The sequence below is a fragment of the Vanessa cardui genome, chromosome 12 (assembly GCF_905220365.1).
Source record: "Vanessa cardui chromosome 12, ilVanCard2.1, whole genome shotgun sequence".
NCBI lineage: Eukaryota > Metazoa > Arthropoda > Insecta > Lepidoptera > Nymphalidae > Vanessa > Vanessa cardui.
In genome coordinates this window covers 4,142,244-4,162,614 of record NC_061134.1, presented here as the reverse complement: position 1 = coordinate 4,162,614, position 20,371 = coordinate 4,142,244, and the positions used below count along the sequence as shown (strand labels likewise).

General features: G+C 32.3%; 2 protein-coding genes across 2 annotated transcripts in view; both read right to left on the bottom strand.

Moving 5' to 3' along the window:
- Positions 1 to 20,371, bottom strand: part of LOC124534320 — a 135,113-nt gene that overhangs the window by 107,501 nt on the left and 7,241 nt on the right. The window lies entirely within an intron of this gene.
- On the bottom strand, positions 11,859 to 13,552 carry LOC124534153 (prostatic spermine-binding protein-like). The gene is made up of 2 exons (XM_047109849.1): positions 13,485 to 13,552; positions 11,859 to 12,255 (listed from the first exon to the last, which is right to left on the bottom strand). The coding sequence occupies exons 1-2, from the start codon at positions 13,550 to 13,552 to the stop codon at positions 11,859 to 11,861; spliced, it is 465 nt and encodes a 154-aa protein (XP_046965805.1).

The following is a 20,371-nucleotide window of genomic DNA, read 5'->3' as shown; positions in this document are numbered from 1 at the left end:
AATTCAAAGATTCACCCGCACCACCTTGATGTCCGAAAATCCACAACAGCGTGATTTCTAAGACATTTTCTGCCTCGCACAACTACTTTGTCGAACCAGCTTTCGCCGGCGGTTTTTCCGAACCGATGCGAAATAGAATCCTTCAAGAAAAAAACGTACTCCTTCCTTAAAGGCTGACAACGCACCTGCAAGCCCACTGGTGCTGGAGATATCCATGGGCGGTAGTAGTCACTTTCCATCAGGTAAGCCTCCTACTCGTTAGCCACCTATCACATAAAAAAGGTTTGTTTATTTTTATTATTTCTTACATCAGGTTTTTTTTATATATATTAAGATATTTCATATTATATTCTATATGTACATATATTAATATTTAAAATGTGAATCTGTGGAATTAAATTGAAAGGTGGTGAAGTCGAGACACGACCTCAGAATCTCAGGGTGATCCTAACCTCGGCCTCGTTTTGACTATTGTGCCTATTTTAAAACTAAATTCACCTTTGGTTCGTAAAAAATATATGAACAATAAAAACGACTGCAAACAAGATTGCGGTCTAAGTTTGAAGCCTTGTATTAAAAAGATTTTATAATTTGTCTTAAAATTCGCTATATTTATAATTACTAATATTATACTACACCTTAATATATACATATATAAAGTACTTAAATTTCGAATTTATTGTAGCTTCTATTGTCTAATTTAGTGGAAGACTTACCACCCAGGTCAGATAGTCTACGCCTACCGGTTTGTAGCGGAGGTGAGAGCAAATATAGACACCGGAGAAATATTGACATAATCTTAGCTATTTAAGGAATTACATAATGTTATTCTACCGAGAAGAATCGACAATAAGCTCAGTAATTATTGTTTACAAACATTTGAATCACAAAGCAATGTCATTTGATTTATTTAAAACTAACGACCCTTCGCCCGCCCCGGCGTCACGCGGGTGCAATACTGATACTAAAAATACTACAAAATATCATTATATTTTTTTATGATATGGGTTGGTGGACGAGCGTATGGGCCACGTAATAGTAAGTGGTCACCATCACCCATAGACAATGCCGCTGTAAGATATATTAACTATTCCTTACATCGTCAATGCGCCACCAACCTTGGGAGCTAAGATGCTATGTCCCTTGTGCCTGTAATTACACTGTAGGCTAACTCACCCTTCAGTCCGGACACAACAATACTGCGTACTGTTTTGTTGCGTATTGTTTAGCGGTAGAATATCTGATGAGACAACCTACCCAGGCGGACTTGCACAAAGACCTACCACCAAGTAATATATATATATATATATATATATATAAAATATATATATATAATACGAAACTCTATGTACCTGCATTGAAAACCTGTAATATATTTCAAAATGTTCATTTAAAATATATGCTGTTTTAAGAGAACAGATTATCATTAAATAATATAGACAAACAGCTGCACAACATGTAAAATTACGTCCAAATTTACGCACAGGCATCTAAGCATACACAAAAACAGACAGACAGCGGTGAGCTACTTTGTTTTATAATATGTGAAGATAAAAATAAAAAATAATTTATTTATTTCATTCAAAGTATCATATATACAGATGTCCTGATTTTCAGACGATAAACACTCACACCACGCTTTTCTCTTATCTATACATATATATAATATTGTTTTGAGTAATAATATTTATTTATTATGCAAGTACTACAAAGTTAATTTTGGTATCAGAATTAAATATGCGTCGAAAAAAATTCCAAAGTGGTTACTGCAATAGCTTAAAATTCAGTGGAAATAATATTACATACTAAAAAGTTCATTAAATAATCTATATCTATATATTTCTTTCCGTATACTTAAATATTTATGTGTGTATAAGTTTAAATGTATACATTTATTTATTAAAATAATAAATTTATTAGTGGAGGTATAAATACAGACGGAGGGGAACTGCAATTTTTATTTATACGCATATATTTAAACTTAGTTTCTGTCTGTATTCAACAGAACATTTCATATCAACATTTTCGAAGCATTGTTTATTTTTAAATAAACAATTTTACTCATTAAAGAAATGTTTCCTAACAATGAATGGTTATTTTTAATTTATAAAAAGTGTAAACTTCGAACTCAGTCTGGCTGGTACAATTTTCAACCGACTTCCAAAAGGAGGAGGTTATCAATTCGTCTGAATATTTTTTTTTTTTTTTTTTATGTTTGTTACCTCATAACTTTTCACTGGGTGGACCGATTTTGATATTTTTTTTTTTGTTTGAAAGGTAGTGCTTCCCGTGGGGTCCTATAACTTCATCATATAATCGTTAATCGACTTTTAAGTAGTCTAATATTTTTCATTTCATTTAACTTAGGAAGACTCTAAAAAATATGTTGAATACGCAATTATTTTTATTACTTTTTCGTGCATATTCATTTGTTTTAAAATAGTGTTTTGTTTGAAGTCGATTTTCTTTTTGTTAAAATTTTTATTTATAAAACAATACATTCGTGCGACATAACGTTTACTTACAACAGCATAAATATTTATTTCCTACACATTACACTTGATTTGTAAATAATTATCGTCGTGTATATTATTTGCCTTTGTTATGAGAATGCAATTATCAGTAACTTTTAGATTAAGATAACATTAATTTGCACACTTGTAACTCAATTTATAATTTATCACTGTGTGCAATTAAGTCAGTAAATTTTATTTAGGAAGTTTTAAATATACATTTTGAAACAATAGGCGGAATCTTCTTTTACGTAATCCCTTAAAAAAATATAATAGTAGATAGTACTGTACTTAATTATAAAATTTTTAATGAATTTAAAATTATGCTTTTTAAATATATATATATAATAATATATTCAGTTGCGAAGGTTACTGTGCTATGTAAGTGAGGAATACGCTTCTATTAATTGGTCCGTGTATGCTTCCCACACATAATCTTTTAACAACGCTGTCGATGCAGTTTCTCAATTTTCTATCGAAATAAATTCCAAAATTTACTTTTCATTTCTAGTTCATATTTTAGCTTACAGTGACAATGACTATGGGTCGTGGTCAACACTTCCCATCAGGTAGTCCAATAATTTTCCAGTACAACAAAAACAACAGCCTGTAAATTCTCACTGCTGGGCTCCTCTCCCTTTGAGGAGAAGGTTTGGAACAAATTCCGCCACGCTGTTCCGATGTGGGTTGGTGGAACATACATGAGGCAGAATTTCTATGAAATTTGTCACATGCAGGTTTCCTCACTATGTTTTCCTTCACCACTGAGCACGAGATGAATTATAAAGACAAATTAAGCACATGAATCAGCTGTGCTTGTCTGGGTTGGAACTCGCAATCGTTAAGATGCACGCGTTCTAACCACTGGGCCATCTAGACTCTTTTTCCGGTACGCCTACCTATAATAAAAACAAATATATTTGGATGTACCAAAGAGTAATATTTTTACCCAATATAAGAGCTATATTATACAGAACATTAATTGACTATAAGCTATGAAAAATTCTAAGGTATGTTAACAGATAAGTTTTTTAATTAAATTTTACGTTTTATTTCGCATTTATCTGAACTGGGTCATAAAACAGGTCAAACGCAAGAGGCCACTCGGTGAGCGGTTTTTTTTCGCAATCCACCTTAACATTATCTACTCGTATTTTAGTAACTTTCTACGAGTCTTTTACTGAAGTTTTTTCTTTAATCATTAATTATAATATGTTTAATTAGTTATATTACAACATTGTTAGTGGTAGTTTACTTGGTGGTAGGGCTATGTGCAAGCCCGTTTGGGTAGGTACCACCCCCTCATCCGTTATTCTATCGCCAAGTAACAGTACTCAGTATTGTTGTGTTCCGGTTTGAAGGGTGAGTGAGCCAGTGTAAATACAGGCACAAGGGACATAACAACTTAGTAATAGACGATATAAGGAATAGTTAATATTTCTTACAGCGTCATTGTCTATGGGTGATGGTGACCACTTATCATCAGGTAGCCCATATGCCAACCTATACCAAAAAAATGTAAACTTTTTTATGTCTCTGGGTTACTTCTTTAATTATTTTTTTTTGTATTGGAACGAAGGAGGTTTATACTAACTATGATAAAATGTATGGTAAGCATTTTTTTAACCAACTTGAATGAAGGAGGAGTCTCCATTCGACAGGATTGTTTATGCAATCTGTGAAGAAAGCGGCAAAAGAAAAAAATTATGAGTTCGTGTGGGTCAAAAACTGCAGTATTATGGCCCGGCGTTCTAACACAAGTCCGGTTTTGCATTTCGTGAAGTCTAGTGATTTAAAAAAAATTGTATAAGTAGCTTTGTTTGTCTATCTCAAATATTTTATATTGTTTTATATATGTTAATAATTCTGTTTTTGGAATCAAGTATTTTGAGCTCAACTATGGGACGTCAAATTATTTTATGTTACTATTTTGGACACGATTTTGGACATAAAAAATTATTGATTTTAATAATTAACACATACCTAAATACGCTCTCTCCAGCGAATATATTTATAAAAATTAGTAACATGATATTTATTCTTTGTGTTTACAGTGATTAAAAATTATTCAATTTTATATCAAAATGTACGCGGCTTACGTACTAAAACTAATTCCTTTTTCAGGAAAATAATAAATGTTGATTATGATATTGTTTGTTTAAGCGAAACATGGCTTTGTGAGGGTATTTTTAGTGAAGAACTTTTTGATTCTAGATATTCAGTGTATCGACATGACCGTAACTATGATAAGCTCGGTAATAATATGGGTGGTGGCGTTTTAATTGCAGTGAAGTCTGACATATCGGTTCGTTCATCATTATCAATTGTGGTTAAAAATCATGCAGCCGAGATAATTAAGGTCTCTATCGCACTTGACTTAGAACCCATATCAAAACGATTTCATGTTTATTGTTGTTATTTCCCTCATGGCAGTTACCATAGTGAATGTCTTTGTGATTGTTTTGAACTTATTTCGAATGAAGTATTATTGTATCCTGATGATATTTATTTAGTAGTTGGTGATTTTAACATATCTAATGCTGTTTGGGATAGAGTTGGAAAATTTATGAATCTACGTAATTTTAATGATAACGACCCAGGTATTGATTCTATATTTAATTTTTTAAACTTTACTGATTTAAAGCAGTTTAACTGTGTCCCTAATGTTAACGGACGATACTTAGATCTAGTAATTTGTAACACACATTGTACAGTATGCCCAAGTGACTTTTATCTCGTTAATGAAGACGCTCACCATCCGACACTTAATATTCAATTAAATCTTTCCAATACTACCCAAAACTTTTCAGTTCCTCGTAAAATTCGCTTATTTCAAAAAGCCAACTATGACGAAATAAATAACAATATAGCCAGAACCGATTGGTATGACTTATTGAACGCTTGTAATGTTTCCGATGCCGTTGATATGTTTTATGAAACTATTAATTCTATAATATCTCAACATGTTCCAACAAAAGTTATGAAAGGCGATAAACATTTCCCCTTTTGGTATTCTCGCGGATTAATCAAAATTATTCGTAACAAATTGCACTTTCATAGGCGATGGAAGATCTATGGCCGATCATCAGACTACGACACGTTCAGTCTTTTACGGGATCGTCAAAAACAAGTGCAAATTGATTGTTATGATACATACATATATCAATCTGAGATAAAAATTAATAAAAACAGTAAGTTTTTCTGGACTTTTGTTAAGTCGAAAAAGGCTGCTGCTGGTATACCTGCTCATATGTTCTTTCGGAATGAGGTGGGTAATGATGGTAACAAAATATGTCAGTTATTTAATGACTATTTTAAGTCGGTTTATGCAGAGCCTGTTACCAGCTTTGGCTCCCCCGGAATAACATCGAGTAATCATGCCTCTTGCTGCAGTAATTTATCGATCGGTTTTGTTACACTGAGTACTAACATCATTAAGAAATATTTGAAAACGTTACAAATAGACAAGGGTTCGGGGCCTGATGGGTTGCCGCCTATTTTTTTGAAATCATGTTATGAATCTTTGGCTTATCCACTTTTAATATTATTTTCTAAATCGTTAAGTTCTGGAATTATGCCCGACGCTTGGAAACGCTCTTATGTTGTACCAATATATAAGTCTGGTGACAAGCATAATATTGAAAATTATAGGCCAATTTCAAAATTGTCAATTATAGCGAAGCTTTTCGAAAAAATTGTTTATGACCAAATTTACCCTTGTCTTAGGCCAATGTTAATTAATCAGCAACATGGGTTTATAAACAGAAAATCCACGGAAAGCAACCTATGTGAATTTATCCACCATATATCTACTGGAATGGATCAAGGATACCAAGTAGACGTCGTGTATACCGATTATTCTAAGGCATTTGATAAGATACCACATGCATTATTACTACATAAACTTGAGAAATCAGGTATACATGGCGATCTACTTCGATGGCTGTCTTCTTACCTTGAGAATCGTAGTCAAGCTGTAACAATTAAAGGACATACTTCTTCTTTCGTGCCTATATCTTCCGGTGTACCCCAGGGTTCGCACCTCGGTCCTCTACTGTTTAATATATTTATTAATGATATACAAATAGTTTTCGAGAATTCAAATATTCTTCTATATGCTGACGACATGAAAATCTTTAGACGAGTAACTCAAACTTCTGATTGCAAACTCCTACAAAATGACCTAGACAGATTATGTAAGTACTGCTCAGACAACTATTTGTGTTTAAATGTAAAGAAATGTAATGTTATCTCTTTCACTCGTAAAACTAAAGATATTAACTTCAATTACCATCTAGATAACAATATTATTGCACGAGTTACCGAGGTGCGAGACTTGGGTATTTACATTGATAGCAAACTAACTTTTAAGTCCCACATTGATTACGTTACAGCTAAAGCTTTCCGAATGCTTGGATTTGTTTTAAGAGTAGGTAGGGATTTTAAAAACGCAAATACTTTAATACTTTTATATAATTCGTTTGTTAGATCGGTCCTCGAATATTGTTCAACTGCTTGGAATCCCTTTTATAAATGCCATATTATGCAATTAGAGAAAATTCAGCGCAAATTTATTAAACATTTGAGTTACAAGTTTTTGCCGCATAATCAGAATATTTCACACATTCCATCTTTAGAATACCGTCGCATGGAAAGAGATCAATTGTTTTTATTTAAGATACTTCAAAATTTTGTAGATTCACCCTATCTGTTACAAAATGTATGCTTTAGATGTCCTAAAATTAATACGCGTCATCAGTCCCTTTTTCATTTACCTATCATAAAAACCAAATATGCTCAAAATACTTTTATTTTCCGTGCCTGTGATAAGTATAATAAATGTTTTTCCAATATAGATTTTACAATGTGTACAAAAAAAAGTTTAAAAAAAGAAATTAGTAATGCCTGTAAATTGTAATTGTAATTAATTAATTTTATTTTTGATAATTTATGTTTAACTCATGATTTTTTTTTTTTTTGAATAATTTTCTTAATTTTCATTGATCATATTATTATTTTGCTCAATGTCATCAATTTTTATATTTTAATTTTAATCTGTGGTTTCTATTTTGGCCAACGTGTGTTTATATCTACGTTTTATTCTTCTTAGCTCCAAATGAACATGTAATCGGTGGAAACTTAATTGGTTTATGTATTTATTTTTATATGAATTATTTTCAATTGATTGACTGTAATACTGTTTGTTTCCCAATAAACAAATAAATAAATAAATAAACTCCAGTAATTTCAAAACCTATTGGGTTAGTTTTGAAGTTGAATTATCTTTTTAAACCATTGTTTGCGCTTAAGTGTTTGGTTGTCATGTATTTGGCAAAAAATTAGTCAATCCTTCCTTGGAGTTCAAGTTTGCTTCATACCATTTTTTTTTTTTAATTTTATCAAAATCTGTTCAGTGCTTTGGTAGTGAAAGAGGAACAGAGAGACATACAGAGCTATTTTCACATTATAGATAACATAGATTTGTTCTTGGACTTCTCTAGCATCTCGAATCTCATCTCATTAATAAATTATTTGTACCAAAACATTCTATTCAATCTTTTTCGAAATCATATCATAAAATTTCTTAACACTTAACTTGTGTTTCGACTTCCCGATACGATAAATAAAAATGTTCACAAACTGCTGGTGCGCGAATTGAATTAAGGATGGAAGTTGGAAACTACTTCGAAACTTAGGTAACCTCTATAAAATTTAGAAGTGCTATATGTGACCGTCTTATATATAAATGATGTCAAGGCTGATGTATACGTTTATGATAAATAGACGTTTGATCGCTTACCATGAAAATTGACACATGATGGGTATTTTGTTTTTTTTTTACTTATGTAATAATATTAAATGCTTAATACAAATATGAACTAAAACTAGTTACTATATAAATCTTAACCGTGAAATCGTGGCAAGAATGCTAGCAACATTTCTTCGTTGAATCGCAAATCCGATCCTCTGGGCAAAAAACGAACCAGCCCTCCTGTCACCAGCGGAGGCAATGAGGCGAGCTGTTATACTTTTGATGAAGCTTTTTGCACCACTACTGCAAGGGCAAAGCGTTTCGACTGCGAATGGAACAAAAAAGTAACTTGATAATTTTATTATTTAGTTTTTATTTCATATCCTTTTGCTCTAATTCTCCGCTAGATGACGCTGATTCAAAACACATTTTATATCGGTCAATCTGATCTTATAACGTATCTACAGGACACTTTGTGCGAGTATCAGCAAGTATAATATAATATTGCCGAATCAATGATCAATATATACATATAATTATATATTACTGTCAGTTATAAACTGAAAGAGAGAAAGTCGCAGTTTCGATCCACACCATATTGTCAAATTAAGAGTGTTTAATATTAATTACTTGAACTTTGCGAGACTTATTTGCTACAAGTTTATAATTATTAATATATCAATAAGCTTGTTAGAATATTCCATAGCAGGTTCATTTCTAGAACTCATTTAATATATAAGGCAAGTAATCTTTTAACATTTCTTTCCAATCACATCAGCTGTATATACGGCGGATATACAAAATATATTTACCATGAGTATTCAGAAAATTAAATAAGATACTCAGAAAATCAATTTTAATCCTACGTTAATCCTAATTTTGAAACAAAAATATATTTAAAAAGTACCAGTAGAACGAATGCCTTTAAAAAAAACAATCGATTCATCATTTAAAAACTAAAGTAAAGTAACACCCTGTAAATTACCCACTGCTGGGCTAACGCCTCCTATCAAATTAAGGTGAGGGTTTGGAACATATTTCACCACGCTCCTCCAATGCGGATTGATGGAATGCACATGTGGCAGAATTTCGATGAAATTAGACACATGCAGGCTTTCTCACGATGTTTTCCTTCACCGCCGAGCATGAGATGAATTATGAACACAAATTATAAGCACATATATATGGTAGTGCTTGCCTGGGTTTGGACCCGAAATCAACGGTTAAGATGCACGCGTTTTAACCAATGGGCCCTCTCTGCTCTTTTTTTGAACAATTTAACAAAATACTTATTTATAATCACGAAAGGATTATCAAAACAATTGCATGGAGACTTAAAAATTATTTATTTGTATCAATTTAATCGGTAAAAAAGTAGTGCACCTTTTTACAGATTAAATTTTTATAACATTAATGATATTATTAATTATGATTATTTGCACCTAAATTTGTGTATTCAGTATCGATTAATTATAAATAATTTTGATAAAATTTTCAGTCGATTTTTTTTTCATTACTCCTGAAAAAGATAATGAAAATCAAATCAAAACGGCACAAAAGACGAGGTGATGACAACTACACCTGGCGTACGTCAGTGCGATTCTTTTCAAAAAGCGATCACTCAGTCAACGCTTTGATAGAATAATTTTATGGTGTATTTTTATAGCATTCTTTATAACTGACTACAATGGTCGCGTCGACAGGAAACAGTAAATCAATCAATACTCATTAATATAGTCTGAAGGTCGAGCCGCAAATAGCCTTATCGATAAACCTTCCAAAATATATAGTCCATGAATTGCGTGTCACATTGAATATTTATTTAATATGCAAGTATCGTCTTCAAATTTACATGATAATGCATCTACAGTTTTATTTCGAGCAACTGTTATAACATTGAAGGTCACGTTTCAAACACAAGTATCAAGGTTACCAATATTTTATTAAGAACCCGATACAGCAATGCTTTCTGTACGAACTTGCTTCATATCTCAGCCATAAAATATTGACAACGAACTTTGGGTAAAACGCCATTTTGATGCACGTATCGTTACGATGTTATACTGATTAACTGTTTCTCTGCTTTAGCAAGACATAAGGCAAGATCGTGGCAAAGAAACCTGAGTTAGACTTCGTAAAATTTACAAGATTTTTCCATGCAAAAAATTATGAGTAGGAGCCGAAAGACCAGAAATATATACTCTCTTGTTTCGGGAAGCACGTTAAGTAATCTTCCTTGAAATCCTTTCCAATCGTGTCAGATATACGAACTTGTCTCTCTTAAGAATGAGCGCATGGCTGAAATCGTTTGGAAGTGTAGCATATTGTGGTCAATGTCGCATATAAATTCTGTATCACTTCACTTTACTTCACTTTTGGCATTTCACTAAAATTACATACAGTGAATTTTAAGAATTCTGTACAGAACTGATTTAAAATATAAGAATTATTTCATGAAATTTGTAAGCATCTAAGCACAGACAAATTCAAATTTTGGACACGCATTCGCTTTTTATATATTTTAATATTATATATTTATTAGAGCTAAAAATACTTTAAGCTATCTTTTGAGACTTCAAATTTATTCAATTAAAGCCATCTCGATGCTACTTATCAATATTCAAATGGTGTAGAGAAATTCTCTTTTCCACTTTGACTACTTATCGAAAATTCACGTCTACTGAATAAATTATTATAAATAAATGTATTGTCGGCCGTTTCCGATAATTTCACTTAAATATTAATTATAGTTTGGAATACATTTAAGTCCATAAACCTTCTAAATAACTTAGAATAAGTTAACTAAATAACTTAGAATAAGTTTAAAGATAAATAATTAAAATCACGATTTCGTTGTATTTAAATGGGACTTCGGTATCTATATTTATTTAATACATCAAATTAATTAAATTGGAAATTATTTTATATCGCGCGTTTCAATTCGAGAAAGCTCCAAAATCACTTGCCTAATTTATATTTCCAATTTATCTAAGGCACTTTGCGGCGGTTTGAAAACATCTTTGAGAAATCCAAATGCGTCCAATAAAATTCTACATATATAAACTAATACGTACCGTTTTGGTGGTGAGCTACTTTATGTAATAAGTTAAAATATCCCTCTTCAAAATGTTGAAAATATACTCTACCGTTAAAATGTCGAATAATGTTTTTTGGTTCTACGTCATATATTAAAACACGACATCCAATTCCATGAAGTGCCAAGACCTTAACTTTGGACTATAAAATCGATTAAAAGATCAAAAACTTGAAGAAATACCTCATTTGTAAAAAAAACTTTTTGAGATAATTTTTTTTCGTAGTAAATAAAAAATATGCCAATAAAAATTGAAACAAACTTTAGTTGAGTGGGCAAGCACTTGCAAGCACTTTTAAATAGTCGTTTTACATTTCAATCGACGACGAAACTTCCACTGCCAATAAAAACTTATTGGGTCAAGGAATTTTTTAGTTCGTAATTGTATTCTCAGGGATTTTTATGAGCAATAAGGAAATAGTTGCCAGTGTTGGCATAAAAAACTCCCTTGGCGTGAAAGCACGTAAAGATGAAGTTCCTACGCCTCATTTCACCCTGTTCATTTCAAAGTAATGGTATTGTAATGGCTGAAATCGGTCAAGCGGACAAGACCATCATCGTCATCGTCAATGTCATTGTCATTGTCACCGTAATCATGGTCGTCATCATCATCGTTATCTTGATCGTCGTCGTCATCGTTATCGTCAGCGTCATCGTCATTCTCGTCGTCATCATCGATATCGTCATTATCTTCGTCGTCGTCATCGTCATGGTCGTCATTATCGTCAACGTTGTAGACTTCATCAACATCATCGTCATCGCTATCGTCATTATCATCGTCGTCGTCATCGACATCGTCGTCATCAACATCATCGTCATCATTATCGTCAGCGTCATAGTCATCGTCACCGTCAGCTTTATCGTCAGCGTCATCGTCGTTTATCCCAAAATCAATTCTATAGGTATCGACATTAAAATAATATTATTATCCTATCGAGAACTGTCTACTTATTCTCGATTCATTACTTGCTACGAAGCTGTTTATACAAAGAATTAGGTACATTAATAATTGTGTGAACAACTCGGGTAAAGTTTACTTAGGTACCGAGTCGCTCTAGAATTCTTAATATGGTTTTCATTTCAAAGTGTTTAATTTTCGGTGTGGTTTATGCCTAGCCAGTAAACAAAATGGAGTCTTTATAACAAATATAGAATATTATCAAAGAAATTAATTTTAATATACATATATTAACCGACCATACGACATTACTAATTCTTCCACATGCTATGCATGAATCTAAAGCGTACTTGATATATTGAAATTACATCATTTTAAGGCGGGACTTCACTAATGCTATTTTAGTATTTTATGAAGTACTTTTATAGGCGACTTATCGATTCGATAACTTTTGAAAATACGCTTCTATTACTATACATATATACATATATACATTGCTTTTTTTACGTGTAACTTTTTTTATGGTATGGGTTGGCGGACGGGCTTATGAGCCACCTGATGGTAAGTGGTCACCGTTACCCATAGACAATGACGCTGTAAGAAATATTAACTATTCAATAAATCGTCAATGCGCCACTAACCGTAGGAACTAAGATATTATTGGGAACTAAGATATTATGTCCCTTGTGCCTGTAGTTACACTGGCTCACTCCCCCTTCAAACTAGAACACAACGATACTGAGTACTGTTGTTTGGTGGTAGAATAACTAATGAGTGGGTGGTACCTACCCAGAGGGGCTTGCACAAAGCCCTACCACCAAGTAAACAACTTTTCAAAATGCCAAAATACCACAGCTATTTGGCTCTCACGCGAGATTTTGAATAAAATAAGATTTAAAAGTATATTACTTATATATTTGCATGCTGAATCGGACATAACTCGTTTGATTCTAATGAACTTAAACCCTGAAAATCAGATTTTAAGATAAATTATACGAATGAAAATGTATTACAATTAAAAAGTATACCTATTCAAAATATTACGAATCTAACTTACATCAGAAGAAAAATTCAAATTAGTCAATAATTTAAAAAAAGCAATTACATTTCAATGTATATTTTCAACTGAAACTTTATAACGAATTAGTATAGGAATAATTTTGTAAACGAAAATTTAATAAATCATTTACATGGCTGCTGTATTGGAATAACAAAATCGCTTTGTACCTGAATGAATACTGCTCAGACTCGTCTGGCTTCCTCGGCGTCACGCTGTCTAATTTGATGCCACTCATAAATTGTCATTTCGTAACTAATTAATTGACTTCAAACAAATAATGTTATAATATGAAATAGATATGTACTTATCAATAAATGTTATTTAAGAGCTTATTAATTAAATAATACTGTCTTTTTTCACATATGCCAAATCAATAATAAAAGAAAGAGAAATACGGGTTTCTTTTACTTTCATTTTTAACTAAACACGTTTATAAGAATTTTCGTTTGATGATTATTTGATATCAAACTTAAATAACTTAATAATACAATTCAATAGATGCAATAAGCTATACATGTTAATTTATAGTGATTTACCAAATTGAATAAATTCACAATAATAGAATATCAACCACACGAATTATGAATAAACATTTGAAATTTCAAAATAATAAATTTTATAGTGTAATTTTTACTAATGATGGCATTTTAATAATTTTTTATTACAAGAACATTAAATATTTGTTTGTCACGTCGGAAAAGCGAGAGAAACTGCTACATCACCTGGTATAAGTTTCACTTGTATTAATGTGATATTTTTTCAGTTAACTTGCCGATATTATTATATATGTGATTATGATTTGCCGTTTGCATATTTTACAATTGATAGCTATCGTATTCTTATTTCTTACTTTATTAAAACTATATTTAGTAGTAAATAGAATTATTGTAAAAGATAATAAGTTCAAAGTCATTTAAATATTCATTTACACAAAAATAATAATATCACTAATATAATTTCAAAAAGAGCATTTTATCATAACTACTTATACCGACGATAACGACTTTTTCAGGTTTTAGGAGCGCATCAAAGGTGATGTATCGGTGTAGCACGTAATGAATAAATGAAAAAACAGACCTATAAACCTATTTCAATCACGGTAGCAATAAAGACAAATAAACAAGTTTGACACAACACGATTGGTCGACACGACTAACCCACGATATCCATCACGGATTGGTTCTATTAGAAAAAAAATGCGTTTTGAATATCGCTGAAATTGCTATCGACATTTTCTAGTAGAATTAAAGTAGATATAATTAGTCAAATGGTATACTGTAATATTATAAATAAAGATATATTCATGAAGAACTGTCTGTAACGAATATATAGCAGAGCTATTAGCAAATCGCATGTTATATGTACATAAATCTAAGATATCTCTACTCATCGAGATGATATTGTTATTCAAGGTCGAGATTTGTATTATTTATAACTAGCCACGCGCCCCGACTTCGCACGGGTACAATACTCATACTAAATATACTACAGAATGTCATCATATCAATCATATGTCATTAGATAATAAAATAAATTTAAAGCTTAAAAAGCGGCATAAACTCTATTAAGATATTTTTGTGCGGGTTTTTATCCTGGAACCATGAAACTGGGTTAACCAGAGCCAGTTAATAGGGTATTATCTATTTGATATGCCTGTGTGTTTTCGTATAGGGTGTTATCTATTCTTACGTATGTGTGTGTTGTACCACTACAAAGAGAAACCTGATAACATTTGCATTTGTAAAATGAAATATAGTTTATTCTTTTTTTTAACTATGAACCGTTTTCATTACTTCAACGTTTACAAGTATGCACTTTATAGTCAAGCATTTTCATTTCGAACTCGTGTGTGTGTTTATTTGTTACTCAAAATAGAGGAATCATAATAACATAAGTATATACTCGTAAAAAGATGAGAATTGTTTTTGAATACAGAGGATTATAATAAGACTTAAAAAGTTATTTAATTACCTATATATGTGTAAATGTATGCTGTGTAAAATTAATGACGAAACGGTTCAATAACATTTTTTTGGAATTTCATAATTCTCATGATTTCTTCTAATTTACCACCAACCAGCATTGGAATAGCGTGGTGGAATACGTTCCAAACATTCTTCTCAAAGGGCTCTCCCTTTGAGAAAAATGTTAGGTCTTAGCCCTTAGTTGAATGAGGTCTTAGCCCAACAGTGGGAAATTTAGATGTTGTTGTTTCGTTTGATTATGGTGAAATTTCGTTCACGGAGCGAACACAAGCTATCTTGTTTGTTTCATTTATTAATGAAGGGAACAAATATATAAAAATAAATTGAATCCCAAAAAGTAACAATTCTAAACAAAAATGTACATCTACTATATATTTTATATTTTTAATTCCGAATTCTTTATATTTGCAAAGAATTCTCCAGAAACTTACAAGTGGAGATTGAAAAGTCGCTCCTACATTGTGGAATTCTATTTGTAAGTACACGTCATACTTTGCAAAAGTTGAAGTATAATCCTTTGAAGAATTTCACATAGTGACATGTTGATGTTTATTTTGGAAACAATTTCATTCAAAATTTTAATTTTATTTGTCCAAATCACGAATGTTGCGGTCCCTTATATTTTACCTTATAGCCCAGTGATTATATAAATTGTATCTTAACAGATGATTACGGGTTCAAACCCAGGCAAGTACCACTTAATTTCATGTACTTAATTTGCATTTGTAATTAATCTCGAGCTTGTAAAAAGAACATATAAATTAACCTGCATATGTCCAATTAATATGGCAATCGCATATGAACCAATCAGCATTGGAACAGCACAATTAAAAAAGCTCCAAACCTTCTCAAAGCCTTGAGAGGCTTTTACTTTACTATCGCCAGTAACATCCTATATCTGTTATACGTCATCGTAAAGTCACTTGCACCGAACACGTTCTAATAGTATGATATTCATCCTTTTCAGCAGAGGGTTACTTAACATATACGTATTATAAAGCACAAGCATTGTAATACACACGCATATACTTTCATATATGTCTTTAATGTAACCTGGATGTGTTGGATGAAATTCTGCCATGTTGCACGTGTTATCTATATTAATATTATAAATGTGAAAGTAACACTGTATGTCTGTCTGTCGTTCTTTCACGACCATTGGTACGAAGCAAACTTGAACTACATAAAAGGACACAGGCTACTTTTTTGCCTGACACATGACAACCAACGCCCTGAAACGCGAGCAAAGCTGCAGGCGACTACTAGTGTAATATAGATCCACTAAACTACATCCAAGCTACATCATAGAAGAAGCTATTAAGCCTTCTCAGGGGGATAACTTTTCCATTATTATTACTATGTACAGATTAAATTTCAACAGCTTTAATAACGACGACGTCGATTTTTGGAATTAAAAAAACAGTATTCAGAGACTTTTATGTCATTTTACTTTTGTATATCAACGAGTATTTAAATCGTGTCGTTATCAGAAATAAGCATGCATTGCAATCGGCCGCTACTCATAAATAATTCTGTTTATGCACAATTATGCTACAAACTGTTATAGCAAAACTTTACCAATGAATATCGCGTTGCATACATTAAATCGAAATGAAATTCCGATGAAGTCAATGAAGTCGATATCACAATCTGAATCAAGTTTCACTATTGAAAAATACGTGTAATAATTTGATACATTATTTGAAATCTATTTTACATTTATCTTACTGCATTAATATTTATCATCTTCGAAGCGGTTCGTACTCGTTTGTTTTAAATAAAACAATAAAAATCAAACCATTGCTGATCGATGATGTAAATATTATGTTAAATTTATGTATCCACAGATTTCGATAAAGGTATTGCTGACGAACACGCGAAGGACCTTATCTACATATAAAACTAGAGATATACATCTTTATACAATACAAATCATAAAGCTTGAAGCTGGCTTAGAAAAATATAATACAATGAATTGTTATTTTAATTAATAAGGCAAGTTAGTTTATGGTAAGACTTTATGCACTGTCTTGGTACCAGCCTCTCATCATATATTCACTTTTAATAAATGCTTAGTCGTGTTGTTTTTCTGATATAGAATCTGTGATCCCAATGTTAGTGCCGCATTGCCTGTGTAACGGATGCTTAATATTTCCTATAGTGCTAATATTTATGGGATGAGAACACTTACAATTAGATGGTGTATATAGTCCGCGTACTTATATGAAATAAATGGAATATGTTATAATAAATATGAAGGAACACTGTTTATCTGTAAGTCTATTGCTCTTTCAGGATCGAACTAATGAGGCGTTGGTTATGTTGGGTGTGAAGTAAGTTGGAATACCAAATAAGAACAAAAGACTTTTATATCTAAAACCTATATAAACTCCTACAGTGTGTAACCGCAGGCAACAACCAGTTACAAGAATTAAAAGAAACGTATGTATATTATGAGTTTCCGTTTCCGGCGTAATAAACAACAGACGTGTTAAACATCACTTGTGAAAATAATATCCCAAAACAGTGTTCAAACCATCGGTAATAACATCACTTTAGATCATCCACTAAGATTAAGCGGCGGAAAGTGCTGTAAAACAGAAATCACGCACGATTAAATGCTGTGAAGTGATTGTTTTGTTGATAAAATATCATATAAATTAACTGACAAAGCTACCAGAGTGAAGTTAGTGCAAAACATTGACATTTGACAATTGTACCAACCTCAAAAACCAAATCTGTCAGCAGAGGTGTTGCCATATAAAGATTTCAATTTCCACCATCATAATAACACTAGCGCGCCAGATTCAAATTCGTTGGAAATTAAGAATCAAAAAATGAATGCACAAATGCAAACATTATTAGAAAAAATTCAAGAACAAATGGAGAAGCAAACAATATCTATCACTGAAGCTGTTACTCGTAATATTATGCAGCAAATCGGCGAAAATTTCAAAAAATTAGATGAGCAAAACCAACAACTACGTGTCGAAGTCTCGGAACTAAAAGAGAAAATTAAAGGATTAGAGGCACAGAAAAAGAAAAACAATTTAATTTTCTTTGGCATAGAAGAAGGGAGTGAACAAGACTCAAATATCATCCAATTTATGAAAGAAAAAATTAATACCCATCTATCAATAAACATTCAAGAGCTCGAAATCGACAAAGCTCATCGAATTGGCAGCAAGAAAAGTACCGGAAGCAGACCTATACTTATCTCTTTCACAACAAACTGGAGAAAAAATATAATTTTTAAAGAAAGAAATAAATTTCCTCCAGGAATATATGTAAAAGAAGACTTCACGAAACAAATGTTGGAGATAAGAAAATCTTTGCAACCTAAACTAGAAGAAGAAAGAAACAAAGGCAACATCGCTTACATTCGAGGTGACAAAGTAATTGTACGAAAACCAAATGAGTTAGGCCGTGAAAAAAGAAAGAGAGAACCGTCTTTTTCCCCCATGGGGAACATGGGGTCCAACTCAGAGAATCATCCACCACCAGCAATTAATTCCAAGAAAATTGCTGCAAAGAACGCGTTTGAACTTATGTCTCGCCCCAGAAGCGGCTCGTTCCCGCAGACATTATCTGAGTCTTCAAAAAACTAACAGAAGCCATCAAAAACCGTAACTTAACCATAAAAAACACAACACTTTCAAGGGAATCTAAATTAACAGCAACCGGAAACACAAGAATAGTAAAACTTATATCACCAAAAACCAAATGTCTCCCAACACGGCTGGTCCCCGCGGGAGTACTAGACCATACCCCTCCAACAAAAAATCGTACAGTAATCAGAATTGCAACACTTAACACCAGAACTCTGAGATCGGAAGAAAGCTTAATGGAACTAGAAAAATCACTGGTAAAGATAAAGTATGACATTTTAGGGTTATGCGAAATGAGAAGGCTAGACGAGAAGATAGAGGAACGCGAGAGCCATATATTGTTTCAAAAAGGAATTATCGCAGGCCAGAAAGGAGTCGGTTTCCTTATTAAAAAATCCCTTAAAGATAACATACTGGAACTAATTGGCATTTCGGACAGGTTGGCAGTACTTAACATTAAACTGCCTGGATATAAGAATCTATGGACAATTATTCAAGTCTATGCCCCAACCGAAAAAACCGCAAAACAAGACATTGAGGATTTTTACTACAAGCTATCAGACATAACAAGTAAATACAATCGTAACAATCTCATTGTTATGGGCGACTTTAACGCACAAATCGGCACTAGAGAAGCAGGGGAAGAACATGTACTTGGAAAATTTAGCTATGGAGTGAGGAGTGCTAATGGACACCGACTAATGGATTTTTTACAACAAAATAACTTAGCACTGCTCAATTCAATGTACAGGAACAAGGAAAAAAGCAAATGGACCTGGATATCCCCGGACGGAAAAAACGAAAACGAAATTGATTTTATAATTACTAACAAAGTCAAACACTTTAATGACACTCATGTCATACAGAATCTAAACTTTAATACTGATCATCGTATGGTGCGCAGCTGCCTTAGGATACAACCCACTAAAAACTCGAGAAAGACTATAACCAACGCTAAAACTTTGCCACCAGAAGAGTATGCTAAAATGATTAACCCATCCGATATCGAACTGCTTCTTGAAATTGTAAACTCGGACGCGAGTGTCCGCGAAAAATATGATCACCTAGAGCAAAAATTGACTGAACTGAAGAAAACAAATATGAGCAAAAACAACAATAAATTCAGTGACAGAACATTAACGCTCCTAGAAGAAAGACAAAAACTATTATTAAATAAAAAAAAAGACAGGAAAAATATAGCTCGACTTAGTAAACAAATACGGGAAAGTATGAGAAAAGATAGGAAACTAATGAGAACAAAAAAACTAGAAGACTCAATTAAAAAAACTGGCGGTACAAAAAAGGCTTTAAGAGAGCTAAGAGACCAGGGAAAAGAGTGGATTTCTAAGATGAAAAGCAATAAATCAGGCATTGAGACAAAACGAAAAGAAATAAAGAAAATAGCTACGGAATACTTCAGCAATCTTTACTCGAAGATGGATAAAAACCAAGAATCAGAAA